The 21436-nt window shown below is 32.3% G+C and overlaps 1 protein-coding gene and 1 long non-coding RNA gene across 2 annotated transcripts; both read right to left on the reverse strand.

The window, feature by feature from the left end:
- Nucleotides 1-4554: 4554 nt before the first annotated feature.
- On the reverse strand, nt 4555-9904 carry LOC125051577. The gene is made up of 4 exons (XM_047651995.1): nt 9797-9904; nt 7458-7616; nt 6609-6723; nt 4555-4860 (listed from the first exon to the last, which is right to left on the reverse strand). The coding sequence occupies exons 1-4, from the start codon at nt 9845-9847 to the stop codon at nt 4724-4726; spliced, it is 462 nt and encodes a 153-aa protein (XP_047507951.1). The 5' UTR covers nt 9848-9904; the 3' UTR covers nt 4555-4723.
- Nucleotides 9905-17066: 7162 nt separating this feature from the next.
- LOC125051579 lies at nt 17067-18005 on the reverse strand. Its single transcript, XR_007117306.1, has 2 exons — nt 17967-18005; nt 17067-17663 (listed from the first exon to the last, which is right to left on the reverse strand). It is a non-coding gene; the product is annotated as an uncharacterized LOC125051579 (long non-coding RNA).
- Nucleotides 18006-21436: the final 3431 nt, after the last annotated feature.

Below are 21436 nucleotides of genomic sequence, written 5' to 3' on the forward strand. Positions count from 1 at the left end.
ACGACTTTATTTATACCTACCCAAAAGTGTTAAATTTACTGCTTCCCTTAATAATAAAAAATCAGTGGCGCTACAACCTTTTTAGGTCTGGGCCTCAGATTTCTGTATATGTTTCATGATCATTTGTCAATCCTATAGGCAAGTAGATGATCAGCCTTCTGTGCCTGCCGTCGACTTTTTGAGTCTAAGGCATGTCGGTTTCCTCACGATGTTGTCCTTCACCGTTCGAGCGAATGTTAAATGCGCACTAAATAAAGTCCATTGGTACACAGCCGGGAATCGAACCTACGACCTCAGGGATGAGAATCGCACGCTGAAGCCACTAGGCCAACACTGCTCTTATATAATCCATACTTAGCATTTGGACCATGTTTTACCAATTACAACAATCAAAGTATATTTCATAACAAAAATGACTCAATAGAATTTAAATTGCAATGAAAACATGAAAAATGCATTGACTGACAGAAGCAGGGTATTGTTATAGATCAAGCCGATTGCAGTAATAACACCGACCTAGTTAGCTCCAAATAAGTTATAATTAATTTAATAGCTATAAATGTACTGTGGAAATATGTTTAAGCCAATACAATTATAATAATTGCGAAGCATTCGATGCGATTTTTTGTTTGATTTCGTTCATTTTACAAGTATGTACAAAATTAAAAAAAACAAAGGCGCTACCTAGGTCATTCATATATATTTTTTGTGCTTTAATATGCAGGTAGATCAGACACAAAAGTCACAGTGTTTTCTCGCAATGTTTTCCTGTATGAGCGATTGCTGCATATACACATAATCCATTGGTTAATATCTGTGATATCAAGGCAAGTGTTCAGATCTTCACGCTCAAGCCACTAGGTCGACTCCTAGTGAACTAATGCGAAATATTTATGTAGGTACCTATTTTGTTCTTGAATATCGTGGTTTTGACTATATATTTTAGTACTAAGCACTTGATAATAACAGTATTTAAACTAGAGTAGGATGATGAGTCTGTCGTGACATCATAATATACATTAATATTGTAGGTACTTGTGTGTAGTCATAACCGTGCTTTGTTGTAATATTTTCATGTTCTCTAGTCTAGATCCAACCAGTGTACTTAGCTTATATAAATTAAATATATTTATTTACTGAATTTTTATTAAAGTAAGACAAAGTTACTCAAACTCAAACTCTCAAACTCAAAATATCTTTATTCAAGTAGGTAACTAAGTACACTTTTGAATAGTCAAGTTAAATTAATCGTAAATTTACATTTACTACCAGTTCGCAAGTCAAGGGCGTAGAGCGGGTAAGAAGAACTGGCAAGAAACTTTCCGCCACTCTTTTTAATCGCCAAGTATTGTCATACAAATTGTTTGAACTGGAGCAATTCAATCCCAAGGATTAGGATCATTTAAGTAGTCCTCAAATTTATAAAAAGCTTTGTTGATTAATTTTCGTTTAACGAGGACTTTGAATTTATTTAGTGATAATTCTCTAATTGCGCTTGGGAGTTTGTTGTAAAAACGAATACAATTTCCATATAAGGAGTGATTTATCTTTTGGAGCCTGGTTGTTCGTACACTCAAATTAGTTCTATTTCGCGTATTATACTGGTGAAAGTCACCATTTGTTTTAAAATCGTTTATATTTTTTTGGACATACAACAAGGCTTCAAGAATATATTGACCAGATAGTGTCATAATATTTAATTCCTTAAACTTATTCCGTACCGACTCCCTCGGAGAAACACAACAAATACCCCGAACAGCCCGCTTCTGCAGCACAAATATGGATTGAACCTCTGCAGCAGCACCCCACAATAAAATGCCGTACGACATAACGCTATGAAAGTAGCTATGATACACAATTTTAGCCGTGTCCTCATCAGTAAACTGTCGGATTTTCTTTACTGCATATGCTGCAGAGCTCAGCCTATTCGAAAGAGTCTCTATGTGTGGGCCCCATTGGAGTTTACTATCTATTGTTATGCCTAGAAAAACAGTTTTGTCAACAAAGTTTAGTTCACTGTCCTTAATTTTCAGGTTACCAATATCTCGCTTTACGCTAGTAGTTGTAAATCTAATACATTTTGTTTTATTCTCATTAAGCAATAAGTTATTTACATTAAACCAGTTAACTATACGAGAGATAGAATTGTTTACATCGTCCAATAATACGTTATTCCTATTCACTTTAAATAGAAGTGAAGTGTCATCAGCAAACAATACCATCTCATGAACTTCGTTGACAAAGAATGGGAGGTCATTTATGTAAATCAGAAATAAGAAAGGCCCGAGAATCGATCCTTGGGGGACGCCCATTGATACCTGCGAACCCGGAGAGGTGACTCCATTGACATGAACTCTTTGGATCCTTCCCTTTAAATATGAATTCATCAGGCTGGAAGCTTTGCCATCAACGCCATAGTGTTAAGACATCAGTAATATTGACTTCATCCATCCTACAAAGTTCTTACAAGTCCAAATTGATTCCTAAAGTTGTAATTAGCATGTGTACAGTGTACACGCATAAAGTATTAACATACAAACATGTTGTAAAGTTAGCCTATTGTATTAATAAACCAAAGTTATAGTCTGAGATAATTTTAATAGTTAAATAAACACGCTACCCGTTCGTTTGTTGCCGGTTTTCATCATGCCGAGTTCCATAGATAAAACAAGACAATTCTTGAACGTTGTTGTTGTTGCAAGTTGCAACAAAGTTGCAAGTTGCAACGTTTCACGGTCCGCTATATTAAAAGTGAATGACTTCCAGCGATCACATCACGGTGGTGCGAATGAAATTATTACACAGAAGGCTGATCACCTACTTGTCTATTAATAAATAAAGTCTCGAAACAGATACAGAATCAAAAAAAAAAACTAAATCATTTATTCAACACAATGTGCACTTATGAAATATATATTAAAAGCTTTTAATTTACATACCTATACTGCCAGTTCTCAAATCAAGGTCGTAGAACGGAAGAGAAGAACTGGCAATAAACTCTCCGCCACACAGAAATCTGAAGTCGAGACTGTAGTATGCCTGGTTTGTTATTACTCTTTAACTAGCCTAAGATATCCTGTGTTAATATCCTTCTACTTCTAGCTTAGGTCCTAGTTTCTATTTGTAAACACAAAACACGTTAGTAGGTGGGCACGGAAGCCTAATCATTGAACTGAATGCAGGCGTAGATTTAAATAAACACATTTCGATGGACTATTGGGCTATTTCCAGGTAATTGTCATTCAGAAATAAATTTATTATTTTAGACTCAAGTAACAAAACATTTAATGCATAAAACTACGTAATTACTATACAAATTATATTCCCCAAGACGAACACGTCATGTTTTTTAAATATGGTTTTTAATTTATTTTTACTTCACTCACTATAATGTCGATTCAAACGTTACAATTAACATTGGATTACTTCATAAAGATGTCTATTAATAAAGTTTGCAATCAATATTTATAATAGTAAGTCATTAGTCTTTGTGTAATGAAAATTTAACTTTATTTTCTTAGCAATAAACAATTGATAGAGATCTTTGACATTTTAGTTATGTTTTTAATGTTTAGACGTTACCTTGTTACTGTTTATTTATATGGTTAATTGTGATGGGATGATAAGTATTTATTAATGAGTTGTCTTTAATTAACACAGCGAATGCAATTCTGACACAACGGTAAATAGATGGGGTATCTAGATTCTAATATTAATGGAGTTTTGTCGGTAATTTATTTATATCAATTGTTAAAGGTTATTCCAAAGTAATTTATTTTCATGCATAATTACGTACTACAATATAAGCTTTTGGCTGATTCTGCATATGAAAAATTACACAGACAAGACAATATTTTTACACACACAGAGCAATTATATTTACTATGAATGAATAATTTAATTTTAAAATATTATAAATCGATAATATATTTGCGCGCCACCTATTGCCTGTATAAAGAAATGTAATGGTATTAGAACTATAAGTAAAGGTTGTTATCTTAGTTGAAGTTGTAGCCGGTAGATGGCATTAAAATCATGTTTGAGAAACTTAAAATCTGTAACGCGCGCCATCTATTGAACAGCAAATACATAGCACCTTGCCGCTGAAAGATATCTTTTTTATGACATTTTATTTAAAATAGCAGCCGCTAGATGGTACTAAATTAAATTTTAATTTCTTCGTGAGTCAGTTTCACTTTACGCACACTAGATGACAGGATTAAACACAAAATTTAGTAAAATTGATGTAGATTTCTCGTGATAAATTTTTATAAAAACCTTCTTCAAAAAAATAAACCGATCTAATTGCACCATTTTCACTTAAGTTCTCATCTGTCTCTTTTTGCAGAGCGAATACACAATTTGTTAGAAAAAGAGGAAAGAATACTTTATATAAAATAACGCGATTAGGATAATTTAGTTTTTATTAACGTACCTATGTATGTATTTCTTACTACCTACTGTATCAGAGCTCATATTGTACTATCAATATCAATACATTCTGAACACATAAGCCATTTTGTCTACACGCAGATGATGGAAAATAAATTCAAGTTGGCATTTAAAATTATTTAATTCTTAAAGTAAAAGGAACATCATAATAACCTGGTTAAAATAAATTACATAGAAAAGCCAAAACATAACTCCAAATAAATATTTTTTTAAATTAGTAAATCGCTTTTTAAATACATTGTTATCACAAAATAATTATTTTAAAGATTATTCAAATACCATGTACACGTTTACATAGCTTGTAATCATTTTTATGAAAACAACTGAGGTAGTGCCAGGCCGTGTCCATTGGTAGGTGAGCTGTCGTGTACAAACATTTGTCAATAATCTTTGTTATTTGAAGCCTCTCTGAAAAAAAAATATCTGTCATAATTAAGTCATAAAAAGACAGAAAATTCTCCAATTATTACCAAGACTTGGCTGTATGGACTAAAGTCCTTTGCCTTTCCCATTAGGGATAAATTAATATCATCATCATAAAAAGATATCATGATATTAAACGATGCCATATAAATATATAATAAATATATAAACTCACCGCAGGGAAAGGCTAACAAAATAAAAACAGAGTCAGGAACGTAGACATGAGAACAAGAACAAAACTCATAGACATTGTTACGCGAATAGACGCCCAAAAATGGAGATGGGCTGGACATTTGCTACGCCACCCCATTAACAAATGGAGCAAGCAAGTCTCTCTGGCGACCAAAAGAGGTAGGGGTCGTCAAGTCAGGAGATGGGAAGATGACTTGAAACTGGCAGCGGGACCATTCTGGTTGAGAGCAGCAAGGGACAGGATCCACTGGAAGGAATTCTAGGAGGCTTATACCAAAAGGCACACCGAACTTAGGGAACTCTTGTAACCCTACGTTTAGGAATAAAAGGCTATATAAACCCAGGACCAATTAGCTACGCTCGTCGGGGAACTATCGTCGCTCCATCGATATTGACATCGTCAGTACCGGGTTTAGTGGGTAGGTATAGTGCGGTAAAGTACGCAAAAGACAAGAATAATAATCGAACAATATTTAGTAGTTTAGATTCCTTTGAACTCTACAAATAACACTTTAGCATAAACTATAAGGAGTAGTGGGTTTACGCCACCGATCTCATTTTTAATTATAATTTAATAGTCTCAACTCGGTCCAACCTCTCAAAAACTGTCTGAAACACTGTCAAAAGTCAAGGTGACACCTCGAACAGCCTGATTGGTCGAAACAATATTAGTACTTTTATCGTTAAATAATGGTTCCAAAGAATTAAACAATTAAATAAAACAAAACAAATCAAATAAATTATGATTTTTAAAAGTAACAAGAAATCTCAAATTAACAATAATAATCAACGGTCAATTGAATCGATCATTTCATAACATTTCCCGATAATCATAACATACGACTGAATATATAACATACGTTGACACACGATTATACAACACTTTTCTTCTTGTGACGCGGGATAAAAATCTTACCAAAACAATAGAGTTTTTCAAACTATTCTGTGTAATTTTATTTCTATATAGCCAGGTAAATTTTAGTGCGGTTTGGACTACAACTTCTAAAGTGTTTTAGCTGATTTTAAGATCGATTAGACCCTTTTAAAATAATTATTAGTACGAAAATGTACTTGACTTATTTGTTCGCTTCGTGTAGTTTAATTGATCAAAATGAAAAATTTAATATGAAAATTTTTTTAATAAGCTCAGCTTTCTATTAAGCAACAAAACGCTATAAATTAATACACATTTTATCTTGTAAAAGTGCGTAAGATAAACCTGACCCAAGGAATAATAATTACTTTAACATGGTAGGTTTTAAATTTTACTCTATCTACAACAAAGAATAAAGGGTAATTGGGAATCAGCTAAAACTTGCCTTGGATTTGCAAGCTAAGATTTGGGACCCAAAGTCTTGTGAGAATTAAATTTTCTACCCTAGAATGTGACAGTGAACTGAAAGTGGTCATGTTGAAACTTGAAAGTAACCGAGGATTTTGTTCGGCATGGAATGGACGCCCCACATTTTACATGGATAGGTGGGAAATGCTCAAATAATTTTCGCTTATTGATAAAAGATATGTATTTTTGTTAATACAACCTTTGCCATTGAAGTTCTTCAATACTACGTCCTGCCTGAGAACTCCAGCCTCAGTCATCATGTTTAGTTTCTTCAGGTAACAGAACGCCCAGTATTTCAGCGATGTTGAACGATGCTGGAAATTTCAAACTAGGACTAGTTTACTACAATTTACGAAACTGAGACCTCGGAAACTTCTTATGTCAGTTACATTCATAAGAACGTTAGGTATATTAACATAACATATTAACAGGAACATAAACTTTAACCGTTTTAAAGCGTCTTTACTTATTAAAGAGAGATTGAATTGACAGCAGTTTTGGCCTAGTGGCTTTAGCGTGCGGCTCTCATCCCTGAGGTCGTAGGTTCGATTACCGGCTGTGCACCAATGGACTTTCTTTCTATGTGCGCATTTAACATTCGCTCGAACGGAGAAGGAAAACATCGTGAGGAAACCGACATGTCTTAGACCCAAAAAGTCAACGGCGTGTGTCAGGCACTGGAGGCTCATCAGCTACTTGCCTATTAGATTGAAAAATGATCATGAAACAGATTCAGAAATCTGAGGCCCAGACCTAAAGAGGTTGTAGCGCCATTGATTTTTTTTCTTTTTTTTTAAATTATTAAACCTCTGCGTTCGCACGTTAACTTCCCGGCTGAGCTCTAATGGTTTTCCTATCAAAGCGCGCAATTATTTTGTTATTGCTTAATCATACGGTAAATGAAAAAAAGATACTCAGAAACGATAGAAAACTGATCACTTTCTTGCCACGTCAAGGAAACAGTTGCAGAAATCTGAGGAAAAGGCCAATTGGTTTTGATTAGATTATGGCCTCAAATTTTTGTTGCATGCACACAAGCCTAACTTACCGGCAAGCTGAAATACCCAGATTTCATTTTCTCTATATGGACTTTATTTACTCTGGATTCCTTAGTACATTCTTCTATATAATCTACTTTTTTATGTACTTTAGGAATGCAGTCCGGAGGCATGCTAGCCATAGGTTGTGCGGTATCTGTCGAAGCTGCCTGCAATAGGAAAAATCACCATGTTTTCAGTATTAAGTGAACATACGACAACTTAGCATTTGGCAAGTATGTATATGTATTTTATTATAAAAGTTTTGTATACCACGAAAACCTCCGTAAGGGAGCGTTCAAGTATTACGTCACGCAATTTTTGGAGATTATGAACCCCCCCCCCCATGTAACGCGCCGTAACGTTTTTCTGTACCCAATAGTAAAACGTTTCGTGACCACCAAAGTGACTCTTTATACCTAAAAGTTACCATTATGTGGTGTAAAGTACTCGAAAGTCGAAAATAATATTAACAATAACGCGTCATTCAATGCCCGCCCCGCATGGTAACGTTTTACAAAAGGACCTCCCCCCCTCCCAAAATTCGTTACGTAATACTTGAACGCTCTCTAATTCATGAAAACTAATCTTATCATGTGAATTTGACAACCGCTATTTAACTAATTTTCAGTTATGCTACTTAAGCTTAGGTTTCCTAGAAAAGCGGTGCCTTTATCTAACGGCCGTAATGTAACGTTGGGTGACGTCACTCATACGTTGTCTGTAAATAACATCGGAGTAGGTTTTCTAGAGAACGTCGAGTGTCACCGTACCGTCAAATAGCGGTGCTGTCATTTGCATGACGGGCGTCATAGCGGTGATAAACATTAGTTCAACGTTTTTCGCGTGTAGCGGTGCCCATATTTAATTCATACAATGAGTGGAAACGTGACTTGGACGAGCGAAAATGGTTGTTTTTTTGCATTATGTTAAAAAGTAAAGACGGCCGTTATTAACAACCGTAAAATGACGGCCAATATATTATATACGGACAATAGACGGACAATTTCGACTGATTTAACTAGTTATTTAAAATAATAATAATAAAAGCTTCTTAACATACATTCAAACACTTATTATAATTTATCATCTATATAATACTATTACTTCCGTGATATCTTTATGCTCTTTTTTTGCAAAGGCTTCCTACAAATCCCGCTTTCTAGCTTTTTCCAATCTGAATTTATTTTCAATCTGATCAGAAAATGGATAAACCTTTCCACCTTCTAAACTGTATTTCTCTTCTCCTTTTATTGTACCACGAGCACCGGTTTAATATTTTGTAGTCCCATTTTTCTGTTTATCCAAATGCTTTGCCCATTTCCACTTAAGTTCATTTATTTTCATTGTGATCTGCGACCTTAGTTGTTCTTCTTTATTATATCTATTATTCTCTTCCCTAACATACATCGTTTCATCAATAATTTTTGACACACCCGTACTTAAGTGAGCGCTCCAGCTTGGGATACCATATGTTACGACCGGAAGTACACAAGTTAAGTAAAGCTTCCTTTTAATTGGCATGTTCGTTTCCTTTAGTTAGTATTGCATACAATTATTGGTATAATACAACCATGAAAATATACTACTAATATTTTCACTGTAATATTTCAACGTTAAAGCTGAAAATTTAATTTTAATTTTGTTCCATTCGGTGTCGAGGCCCTTGGTTCGTGGGGTCCTAGCGCTATGAGGCTTTTTAAGGAAATAGCAAAATGGTTAGTCGACATCACAGGAGACCGAAGAGCTGGCAACTACCTCGGACAAAGAATAAAACTAGCAATTCAAAGGCGGAACGCTGCCATCTTTGGAACCTTGCCTAACGGGACTCTTATAATATATTTTAAGGTTAGTTATTGTATTATGTTGTATTAATTTATGTTAGCTTTAGTTAGTTAACATAAGTTATAATAAAAACGATTACGCCCGTCACAGACTTAGCTATAATATATATTAATATACCGTACTATAATATATATTATAGCAAGCTACCACACACTGAGAAATATATATTTTGCCTTCATTTAATTGATGTCTTGCTATACCATAATATATAGTAATATGCAATAATGTATATTACGGTATCGCTTGGTGACGTCACAGAAATATGTATTATAGCTGAGTGTGCGGTCACGCGAAAATTAGTAAAGAAAATATATAGTAATATGCCTAGCCATAAAAATATTAATATATATTATAGCCAAGTCTGTGACGGGCTTTAAACTGTGCCTTCCGTTGTTAGTAAATCTGCTATCCAACAGAAAGAGTTTTTCAAATCGAACAAACAAATTTAGCCAAACAAACTCCAAATACAACTACGGTACTACAAATAGAATTCGTAAAACTTTACCCGAACACAAGCAACGAAGAGAAGCAAAACTACACCCGTTGGAAACTCCATATTGTTGAAACTCGAGCTGCAATGACCACATCTACCGAACACAAACACACGACTGATGTCAACTTTATTGAAAGAGGTAATTCAATAGCAAACATTTAGTCATAACTACCATTCATACAACCACGATGTTTTAATTATTTATACGCCTCATTGGTCATCCCTTTTTTTATTAGATACCAATTGTGGAGAATGTATCAGAATAATTTTGATCTTAAGGTAATTTTACCTTTAACACGAACTGTGACTCCCGTATCTCAAAATTCAATACAATTTTGACGTACGGGATTTCTTATATTTATTAAGAAGATTTACAGCTTATAACTATAAAATAAATAAATAAAATAAAAATAAAAAGCCTTTATTGTTGTTAACAAGTTTTACACAAAGTAGTTTCGTGTGCCTAAAATTACTTATGACTACTATCTAAAAAACACATTTTGACTATTAACTAGAGTTTAACTAATATACTAAAAAAATTTATATTTATTGACTATCGGCAAACGGTAGTTCGGATACAACTTGTCTTCCGACAAAGGCCTCCTCTAAAGCTCTCCAGTCTTTTCTCATTTTTGCGGTGCGAGTCCATGTTGAACCCGCTATTTTCTGAACGTCATCCTCCCATCTCTTAGCCTGTCTTCCTCTATGTCTCTTTCCGTCTAAAGGGTACCATTCTGTGATAAGTTTTGTCCATTTTTCTTGCTTTTCTCTCATCATATGCCCTGTCCACCTCCATTTCAGCTGTTTGTATGTTGTGTATGCATTCTTAAACTTGGTTTTACTTTTGATGTCTATTAATTTTTCTCGGTCTTTTCTTTTGACACCTAATGTACTTCTTTCTATGCTGTTTTGACAAACTTTAATTTTATTTGCTAGATGTTCTGTCAATGCCCAAGTTTGACACCCGTATAGTAAACATGGTAGAATGCACATATTAAATACCTTCCTCTTTTCTTTCCTAGGCATATCTTTGTTCTTCATCACTTCACTGAGTGACCAATATCTTTTCCAAGTATTGGTAACTCTTCTTTCAATCTCTTTTTCCATGCAGCCTTCAGTAGATATTAGCTGTCCTAAGTATACATATTCCTGTACGTACTCTATTTGCTCATTGTTTACTTTTATCGTGTCTGTTTGTGATGAGTTTGTCATGATTTTTGTTTTATTTAAATTCATCGATAGTCCAGCTTTGTCACTTACATCTGCTAGTTGTTGCAGCATCATTTCTAGTGATCTTGAATTTTCCGAGAATATTATTAAGTCGTCTGCAAAGCGTAGGTGGCTCAAGTTTTCACCGTTTATGTTTAGTCCCTCATTTGTCCAGTCTAGGTTCCTAAATATTATTTCCAAAACTGCAGAAAATAATTTGGGTGAGATAGGGTCTCCTTGGCGTACACCTCTCATGATAGGGAATTCTTCGCCTATAGTTTGTAACTTAACTTGCGCAGTACTCTTGGTGTATACATTACGAAGTAATCGTATGTATTTTGTTTGTACACCCTGTATTTTTAGTGCATCCCAGATATACCCGTGTTCTAGTGTGTCGAATGCTTTATTGAAATCGACAAACCCTAGGTAGTAGCTTTTGTTGTATTCTTTATATTTTTGTAATATTTGTCTAAGGGTGTGTATATGATCTATGGTTGAAAAATTTCGACGGAATCCAGCTTGTTCTTTGGGCTGATTCTCTTCAAGAATATTTGTAATCCTCAATAGTATAATTTTAGAAAATACCTTATAAATATTAGACATTAAGCTTATGGGCCTGTAATTTGATATATCTCCTTTGTCACCTTTTTTGTGTAGTAATATAATTGTAGATTTAGTCCAATCCTCTGGAATATTTTCCGTTTTAATAATTTCGTTAAATATATTTGTAAGCATTGGACCAATTACTGGTGATGTAATTTTCAGTATTTCATTTGTTATGAGGTCTGATCCTGGAGCTTTATCATTCTTTTGTGTACTAATTGCTTTTATGGTTTCTTCGTTTAGTATTTCAGGTATTTCCTCTTCATCGGTAGATGCATCATATTCTCTTACCACTTGTCCCAACTTTTGACTATGATATAAATTTCGATAAAATTCTGTAGCAGCTTTTAGTATCTCGGGTCTCTTCTCTGTAATTTTACCATCCTTCTTTTTTATATTTAGTATCCAATCCTTTTTTCGATTTAGTTCTTTCAGTGCCTTTTTTATTCCTCCGGTTTTTTCTATATAATTCTTCATAGTATTAGATCGTTTCGTTTTTCTTTCGTTCCGTAGTTCTTTGCTTATACTTTTGCTTATTTCTGCGATTTTTCGACGGTTGTCTTTAGTTTTCTTTTCTTGTAGTAGTTCCTTACGTTTCAGTAGTAGTTGTTTACTTTTGAGTGAGACTTTCTTCTTGCTGTTTGTGTTTACTTTTCCAGGTATAGTTTTTAGTTGGTTTAGTAGTTTGTTGTATTTTTCTTGTATTGATACGCCTTCTTTACTGTCCATTGATATTTGTAAATTATTAAGTAGGACTTCTGGTTCGCCTTTGTATTGAATAACTGCGTATTTATTATGAAATCGTCTTGTTTTCTTAGGGCGTATCCCTGTCAGTGTAGCTCGAACCATTCTATGGTCTGTATTAAAATTTAAGTTATGTATGACCGACACATCTTTGAATATTTTTCTATTGTTAGTCATAATAAAGTCGATTTCGTTCTTATAAAGGCCGTTCGGTGAGATCCATGTCCATTTATTTCTTAATTTCTTTTTATAAAAGCTATTTAGGATACTTAGTCTGTTTTGTAATGAAAAATTGACTAACCTTGTTCCATTTTTGCTTCTAGTTCCAAACCCGTAGCTTCCTATACTAAGTTCTTCTCCGATATTTTGTGTACCGATTTGGCCATTAAAATCTCCCATTATTATGACGTTTTTATATGCAGTTTCAATTGTATTTTGGAGGTCTTCGTAAAATTTCTCGATTTTTGTTATGTCTTCCTTTTTGATAGATTCCGTCGGTGAATACGCCTGGATAATGGACCAATCTTCTTCTTTTTCTATATTAAGTTTAATGTTGAGAATTGCGATACGTTCAGTTATTCCCCTTATTTCTTCTATTTTGTTTATAAGATGTCTTTTAATCATGAATCCTATTCCATACATACCCGGCGTCTCTCCTTTATGATATAATATATACTTTCCATGGTCTTCTATATGTTCTCCAAATCTTCTCATTTCGCTGATCCCTATAATATCCCATTTTATTTCTTGTATAGCTAGTTCAAGTTCTTCAAGTTTTTCGGGTGTTCTAAGAGATCGACAGTTGATGGTTGCTATTTGAATATCATTCGTTTTCTTTTTAGTGTGAGTATTGACGTTGACGTTATTTTTAACCTTTAGAGGGTCGTGGTCATTTTCCCCCACGATGACCAGTCGGCTTGGGGGAGCGTGGTGTTTTGTACTTGTGTTGTTTATATTATAGGTATGTCGTGTTTTCCGTTTACCGATATTCAATTGTTATTGCTTATTATCTAATGAGTTTGAGGGGAGGGAATTGCTTCTAGTTCGCATTAAATCAAAAGCATTTAATCTGTTGGCGTTCGATGGCATGAAGGTTTGTTGTTTCCTTGGTTGATTATTATTTTCTGGTGATGTTGATGTTTCTCTTCTCCGTTTTCCATTGCTTGTATTGCTTTTTCCTTTTATTATTATTTTATCGAATTTTAAGTATGCGATATTTCCTTTCTTTCTCTCCTCTATAAGTTGTGGCTGCAGTGTTTTCCTTTTCTCCAGCACTTCCTTAGTATAATCTTCTGAAATGTATACATCTTTAAGATTTTTCTTCATTTTCATTATTTCGTTCTTTTTCCATTCATTCACGAAAGATACCAAGGTAGGTCTTGACTTATCACCTGCTTTTCCAATGCGATAGATGTTATTCACATCGTGATCTTCAATATTTATGCTTAAGTCGGTTTTAAGAACTTTTTTCACTTTTTGTAGTAGTTCTAGGTTAGAGTTTTCGTCCTCTTTTATACCAAAAACTATTAAATTATTTTGTTTCTTAGCTCTTTTTAAGGTTTCCAGGTCTTTCTCGACGTTTTCTAATTTTGTTTTTAGGATTTTATTTTCTGCTATGATAGGTTGTAACTTTTCATCCATTCTCTCCATTATTTTGTTAGTTATAGAAGTTTGTAGCTCCGTGGTTTGTTTTTGCATTTCATTTTTCACTTTGTCAAATAAAAGTTGAAATTGAACATCCATTTTGTGTTGTTAAAAAAATTATAGTATAGGAAATATAAAGAATTCCGAAATTGCACAGTAACAAATGCTCCTTCAATAATGTGACAGTACAAATGTCACTGCAATAAATGCTCTTTACAGTAATTTCTACGTATTTACCTCGAACTTTATTTGGTATTATGTTTAAGCAACACGGTCGTAGATACAAAATAACCACGTAGAAAGTTAAGCAAATTTTTCTTTCTCACTTCACTTGCATATATTTTATTGTTCACGTTTTTTTTTTTAGTCACCAACACAATAACACTTTTGAAAAGTAGATATTTTGTATTTATTCCGTTGTCCACAAAGTAACTATCTTTTCCAGGGATAGATATTCCGCTGATATTGTTTAATTATTACTTTTTATAGTATATTTTTACCATTAACTATATTTAATTGATTTTTTTTTTTGTGGACTCGATGCAAACGTTACGACTACCCTCTGACATCATGAAAAGACTATATTATATATATATATATATGATAACTATATTATATACTAAATATAAACAAGTTTATACGCCAATAAAAAAACCGCATATATTTAAGTACTTAAAAATTAGCAGGATCTTATGGTATGTAGATACAATATTTTTTTCTAAAGAATTCAGATGCCATAGCTCTTCTTGCCGTCACTTTTACATATTGTAGGTGTAAATACTACACGTATACTATTAGAGCGATGTATGATCATCAGTTTCGTTTTTGATATATCTTACACGGTTAGATATTATATCATTTATTGATTTTTACAAGCAAGTAGGTAATCAGATTTCTATGTCTGACATATTTTAGTTTTTTTTTTTAAAATTCCTGTTCACCGTACGACGAAATGAATGACCCCCATGAATAGTATGACCCACTAGGACACATCCAGAACAAAAAACTTACTATAACATTTATTATTAATATTTAATTTAATTCACAAAATCGAATACACGTTTATTAGTTAATTAAACACTGCCTTCGTGGTTTTATTATTGCACGTGCGTTGAAAAAACATTCGTCTAACAATGGATTATGCTGGGACAATAGGTTCACATACCTTCTAAATCTAAAACGGTATAATAACGTTATTATTCAAATAAAAGCAAAATTTTGCCCGCCAATTATTGACATAAAAATTATATATGTGAATACCAATCTTATAAAGAGAAATCATCTATTTATCCGTTGACAAAGATTATAGAGGCTAATATAAAAATGAGATATACATATAGGGTAAACAGACAGTCATTGGACAATTAAGCGAATAAAATAGTTTGAAGATTTTTTTTCCTTCGACTATTTCAGTATCTCATAAACTGTAGAGATATTTGGAAACTAGATAAAATGAGCTATCATAACAATTAATTAAAAACCTTACTTCTTGTGAACAGTTGAAAAATATTATTATATTTAAAAAAATGAACAAAAAACACAGTTATTGGACAAAAATTATAATTATTGGACGGTCGGAAACAATTATTGGACAGTCAATTAATATAGTGAAATTATAGTTAAACACGTAATAAAACACTATAAGAACATTATGTATAATATTATTAGAACAAAAATAGCTTTTTTAATTCAAAAAATATATAAACACCTCTTAAAACTAAGTCATAATATGTCAATTATTCATGATTTACGCTTGGTGAGTAGTATCCTGTGCTATAATTGAAGTTTCAGGGGGTCTAGCCATATTGGTGTCGAAAAGTATTCTACATACACTACCGCTTTTGCGTAATTGTACTGTCGAAAACGCTTCGTTCGTAGCCAAGAGGCATGTCGATACATTACCGCAAAGTCGACAGCGTAGATGCGAGCTGCTGTTCGTAGCACCTTATTCCGTCATATTGTCTCTGGATTAAATGTATTCCTAATGTCACTTTTATAAACAAATAAAAGTTAAAACTTTACAATATTATTGTAAATTTGCAATTGGAAGCTGCAAAAGGGACATTAGAATGTTAGCAAGGTCGGAACAGTTTTCGATTTAAGTGGAATTTACGGAAGGTGCAAAGTGAATAGGTATATAAATTTAATTGCATGTTTAAATTAATTATGGTTTGTTTCATGTTTTGTCAGAAATTTAAGGTTTTAACAAATAAATACAATATTTTGAAATTGCATAATCGCGATATATAATTAGTAGTACTCATACTTTGATATTTTTAGGATTTGACCTCACAACTAATCTGTAAAATGAAGAAGCAACATATTTTGTTACCGGTTAGAAGAAACAATAGAAATAGTACTGTGGATTGATAAATAAAGATTAAAAAACAGAAAAAAAACGTAGACTAGTGTGAACACTGAAATTAGAGTTTGATTTAAGCTTTAATTAGGTTTGGTGTTTGTGCTTTAACATTTTTAATGTCAATTTGAAAGCAGTTTTGTATATAAGTGTAGATTTTATTAGTGATTTGCTACTAGTTGGAATTATCTCTGTTTATGTCCAACAAACAATTTCAGTTTAAGTTGGAGTCATAAAGGTTGATTGTTTATAATAAATTTATACTTTTAGAAAGTGAGAATTGAAAAGCAGCAAGTACTCAATGAAATGAAAAGAGGGATTAATAAAAATTATAAAATATAAACTTAGTCTGGTATGAAATTATAACCCTTAATCAACCTTTGACTCCATATTGATGCTCCAACATCTTTGATATAAATTAAAGTTTGATGCTGATTTTAAGTTAAATTTTTGTCAATTAACTCAGTGATTTTCTACTAGTTAATATGTAAATGCAAAATCTTTATAAGTAAGAAATGAATAAACATTGTATGTTATGTATTAGTCAGTTTTATTTTTGGTAATTTATTTACCTATGTCTTCTTTAGTAGGACAAGCCATTAAAGTGGTTCACAATATTAGTTTATTTTACAAGAATATACAGATAATGCATATATGAATGACCCGTACCTACTAATAGTTAGGAATATTAAACAAACGGGTAGCAAAATAAAAATGTTTCAGTTATGGTTATTTTTTATTAAAATAAGGCACCAAATATCTTCCTTAACATAATGCAGTCTACATAGAAAAATAAGCATATGTAACAACTTATTAAACAATACAGACATTACTACTGAACACACACAGGTGCACCAAATTAAATGCATTACTACCTAATGTACATGTATTCATATTTATATATGTAGATAATTAACTAATAAAAAACTAAAAATAGTGATTGTTTCCTTAACACAACAATTGTAAATAATAATAGTTATTGTAAAGATATAATTCTTCCCAAAATCTACAAATGCAGTTTGTTTATAACAATATCTCATTAACATTCAAACTGCTGAACTTATTAAGATTAAATGTGGAAGAACATAGTTTCAGTTACTGTTTCCTGTTCTTGAGGTAATGTTACTTAACCAACCATTATTTCATACTCCACTTGTCTTATTTTTTACATTATTCATAAAATGCTTCATTCCCCATTATCAAATTCATTTTCAGGTACATAATATAACACTTAAATTAATTAAAAGATAAAACTTTAATAAAACTTGTCCATTTGTGGTTTTTTAAATACTTTTAGTTGTCTTATTAGCTTCTCTATTTCTGAAAAGAAAATATTTTAGTTAGTACTTTGATCAAATAGAAAACTGACAAACTAAACTGTAAGATCGGTCCAAGGTTTGTTCAATAGGTAACTTTAATATTAAAACTCTTTACTTAATTCTAAACTTAAAAATATACTCAATTTGTCACTTTGCTGCTTATTGTCAATTAAAGTTTTTAATAACCAAACAATGTCAGTAACTCCCAAGGGACTTGAATTCAAACTTCTCATTCATTAACAATATTATAATAACTTCTCTAGTATATTAACTTAGTAAATAATTAAAGAAAATATCTGTTTACCATTACTTAGTATTGCTCACTAGATTTTATATTTCCAAAGTTCATAAAGTATAAATCCACTTTATTTGATTAATTTAAATCAATATTATATCATTAGCTTATATTATAATTACAATAAAATATATTTAGAACTACTAATTATGTTCATTAGTGTTAAAAAAAGACAGATAACAAATTAAAACCATTTCGTTAAACGTCCAAAATATGACCATGTTTTTAAAACGGTAGCCATTAAAGATGGCAATAGTTGTACTGAATTATTGCAAACAGCAGCTTTTGAGATCACGCTAAAACATGGCGGAAAAACGCCGTTTTTTCTACACTGCCGAAACATAAATTGGCCGTTGGCTACCGAATAGCGTAAGCGTTAATGTGTGTCTTTTCGTAGCACTGTCATGGCGTCGCTTATTGTATCCCGACTCACGCTTATAAGGCCTAGGCTGGGAACCTTAAGTTGGCGGGGGGAAATTAATTTTTTGCACTTTTTTTTGGCTCTATCAACTGTTCGTTAACTGTTCTTCATTGTTCTATCAAAAAAAAATTTTGTTCGTTCTTATTTTTATTTTTTTTTAATTATAAAAAAATTGACCCTCAATTTGGCACAAACTATAGATATTTTGATATTTTTTTTCTTTCTAATAGTTTAGAACTATTCAATAACTGTTCGTTCAAAATAAACAACTGTTCGGCTTTCATTATCCTGTAATTTAATAATAATTAACATTTTTTTATAAATCTTAATTAAATGTTATTGCGCATGCGCAGTATCAATGCGCATAGTTCTCATAAATTATGCGCGGCCTATTTGAATTCGATTCAAAGAGACAACACAACAATAACAGCAACAACAACAAAATCATCATCATCACCCGGTTTTTACTTTCATTTATATTTTGTTATTTTATACAAACAAAATGAACTCTTTCTTAACATCTAAAGTCGTATTTCTTGTACTTATCCATTCTTTTAACATTCCTGATTAAATATATTGATTGAGAAAAATAGAAAAGGATTAGTCCCATGCAAACTATATATTTATATATTGATACAATATATTCTAGAACCAATTTCTTTTTCATTCTCAGTCAATATTTTTAATTATTCATTTAAAATAGATGATAATATAATTTCATTTTCGAATACGAAAACTTTAACAAATTTTTTCTGTACTACTTACGTTATAAGTTGACTTAGATTTTTACTTCAAAATTAATATAAAAGAATTTTAATTTAAAATTAATATCATTTTTGTATTTGTAGGTGGCAATTTTATCTTATTTATATTTTTTTGAAGACATGCTTTACATCATAATGACTAACTTAAAATGTAAGATTATAGAGAGGTGAATTTAATGAAAAAAAAAAAATTATTCTCTCGAATGATTTAATGAATTTTACAATGAAATACGTTTATCACCGTTTTTTTTATAAACGAAGCTTTAAGAAGATCCATATCTTCACCAACATATACCTACTAAGATTTAAAGGAAATAAAAATATTGTTTTATCAGTTCCTTTATTTTTACTCAATTACATAAGATATAATCAAAGAACTCCGTTGAAAAGGAAAACAAAATATTGTATATAAATAATTACGAACATTTTTATCTGAATTTAAAATATGAAATTTAAAAAAGACATCAAATTCCATTTAGGCTGCCGAATGATATTTATTATTATTATTATTATTAATGATGATGATGATGATGATTTCGTTGTTGTTGCTGTTATTGTTGTGTTGTCTCTTTGAATCGAATTCAAATAGGCCGCGCATAATTTATGAGAACTATGCGCATTGATACTGCGCATGTGCAATAACATTTAATTAAGATTTATAAAAAAAAGTTAATTATTATTAAATTACAGGATAATGAAAGCCGAACAGTTGTTTATTTTGAACGAACAGTTATTGAATAGTTCTAAACTATTAGAAAGAAAAAAAAAATCAAAATATCTATAGTTCGTGCCAAATTGAGGGTAAATTTTTTTATAATTAAAAAAAAAATAAAAATAAGAACGAACAAAAATTTTTTTTGATAGAACAATGAAGAACAGTTAACGAACAGTTGATAGAACCAAAAAAAAGTGCAAAAAATTAATTTCCTCCTGCCAACTTAAGGTTCCCGCCTAGGCTACCGACTGTCGACACGAGCTGTCATTTTCATACAAATTTAGTTTTCGACTTTCTACATACACTACTGTTAAGCCATCTTGGCTAGACCCCCAGGTATTGGTGAACGACGTCTTTCTGAATTTGAAGATGATGATGTAAATGCATCGTAAATACTATGTAAAATTTGGAAATCTTCATTAGTACTGTCTAAGTTTTTGTAAGTTTCCAACTGCGCCAGTTTCGTTGCGTTTTGCGTCGATAAAACACGTTCTTGATGTTGGGGGTTCTGAGTCTGATTATGTTTATTGCTGCCCAAACATTTCTCGTAATCAATCGCATCAGGATTAAAAGGCACCAATCCACAAGCTTTGAATCCGTTGATCAAAGTTTCAGGCTTTATAGATTTTTCAAGAGCTTCATCAAGGATACCAGCGAAATTAACTTTTGTTATTGACTCACCTGGATTATTCATAAGCCAGGTCCTTGCTGTATCTTTCGAAAAACAGCTACGTCAGCCGGCTGTAGAATGCGTGTTGCATTTGGGTACAACGCTATAAGCTCAATGCCCAATTCTTTACATAATTTACTTACACTGTAGGTGAGATGGGTTTTGTGTCCATCTAGAAAATATATGACTGGCAGTGTTACAATATTTTTGTAGTAAATATGGGTAGAAAACATTTCCTATATATTCAAAAAACAGTTCTGAAGTCATCCACCCATTATCACTTCGTCCTACACCCCAGTCTTTTGGAATCCCATCAGAAATTTTTTGTGGAATTAGCTGGTACTTGTAGACAACCATGGGTGGACAAGCTTCTCCAGAAGCTGAGAACGTAAACATGACCGTAATTGACTCTTTGGAATTATTAGTGTCTATGCTGTATACATTTTTATTTCCTTTGAAAGCTAGTACTTTCCCTGTTTTTGGGCACAACTGAAAACCACTTTCATCCCCATTGAATACTCGAGTAGGGTCATCCAACAATTGCAAAAGACTTCTTCTAAATACTGGTGTATCTCAGCAAACCATTTCCGAATATCTTGTTCTGAGTCATTTGCACTAGACTGAGTAACTCCTTCACTAGTCCGTTGGACAATGTAAGGGTGTCTTTTTAAAAATGCTTTTACCCACCCATCCCCAGGATAATTATCCTTAAAAGGATTTGGCCGTGGATTTTCCTCAAGAAATTTGGATACACTACGTTTCAAATTTTCAATTTTTAAAGGAAAACCCTTCTTCATTAACCTTATAATCCAAAGTTCTAAGATAGACTCTTCATCATTTGTTAAAACTGGTTGCGGTCCGAAGGAAGTCCTATGATCAGGATTTTTTAATTTAAAATGCAGTGTGGAC

Source organism: Pieris napi, chromosome 8, assembly GCF_905475465.1.
Source record: "Pieris napi chromosome 8, ilPieNapi1.2, whole genome shotgun sequence".
Lineage (NCBI taxonomy): Eukaryota > Metazoa > Arthropoda > Insecta > Lepidoptera > Pieridae > Pieris > Pieris napi.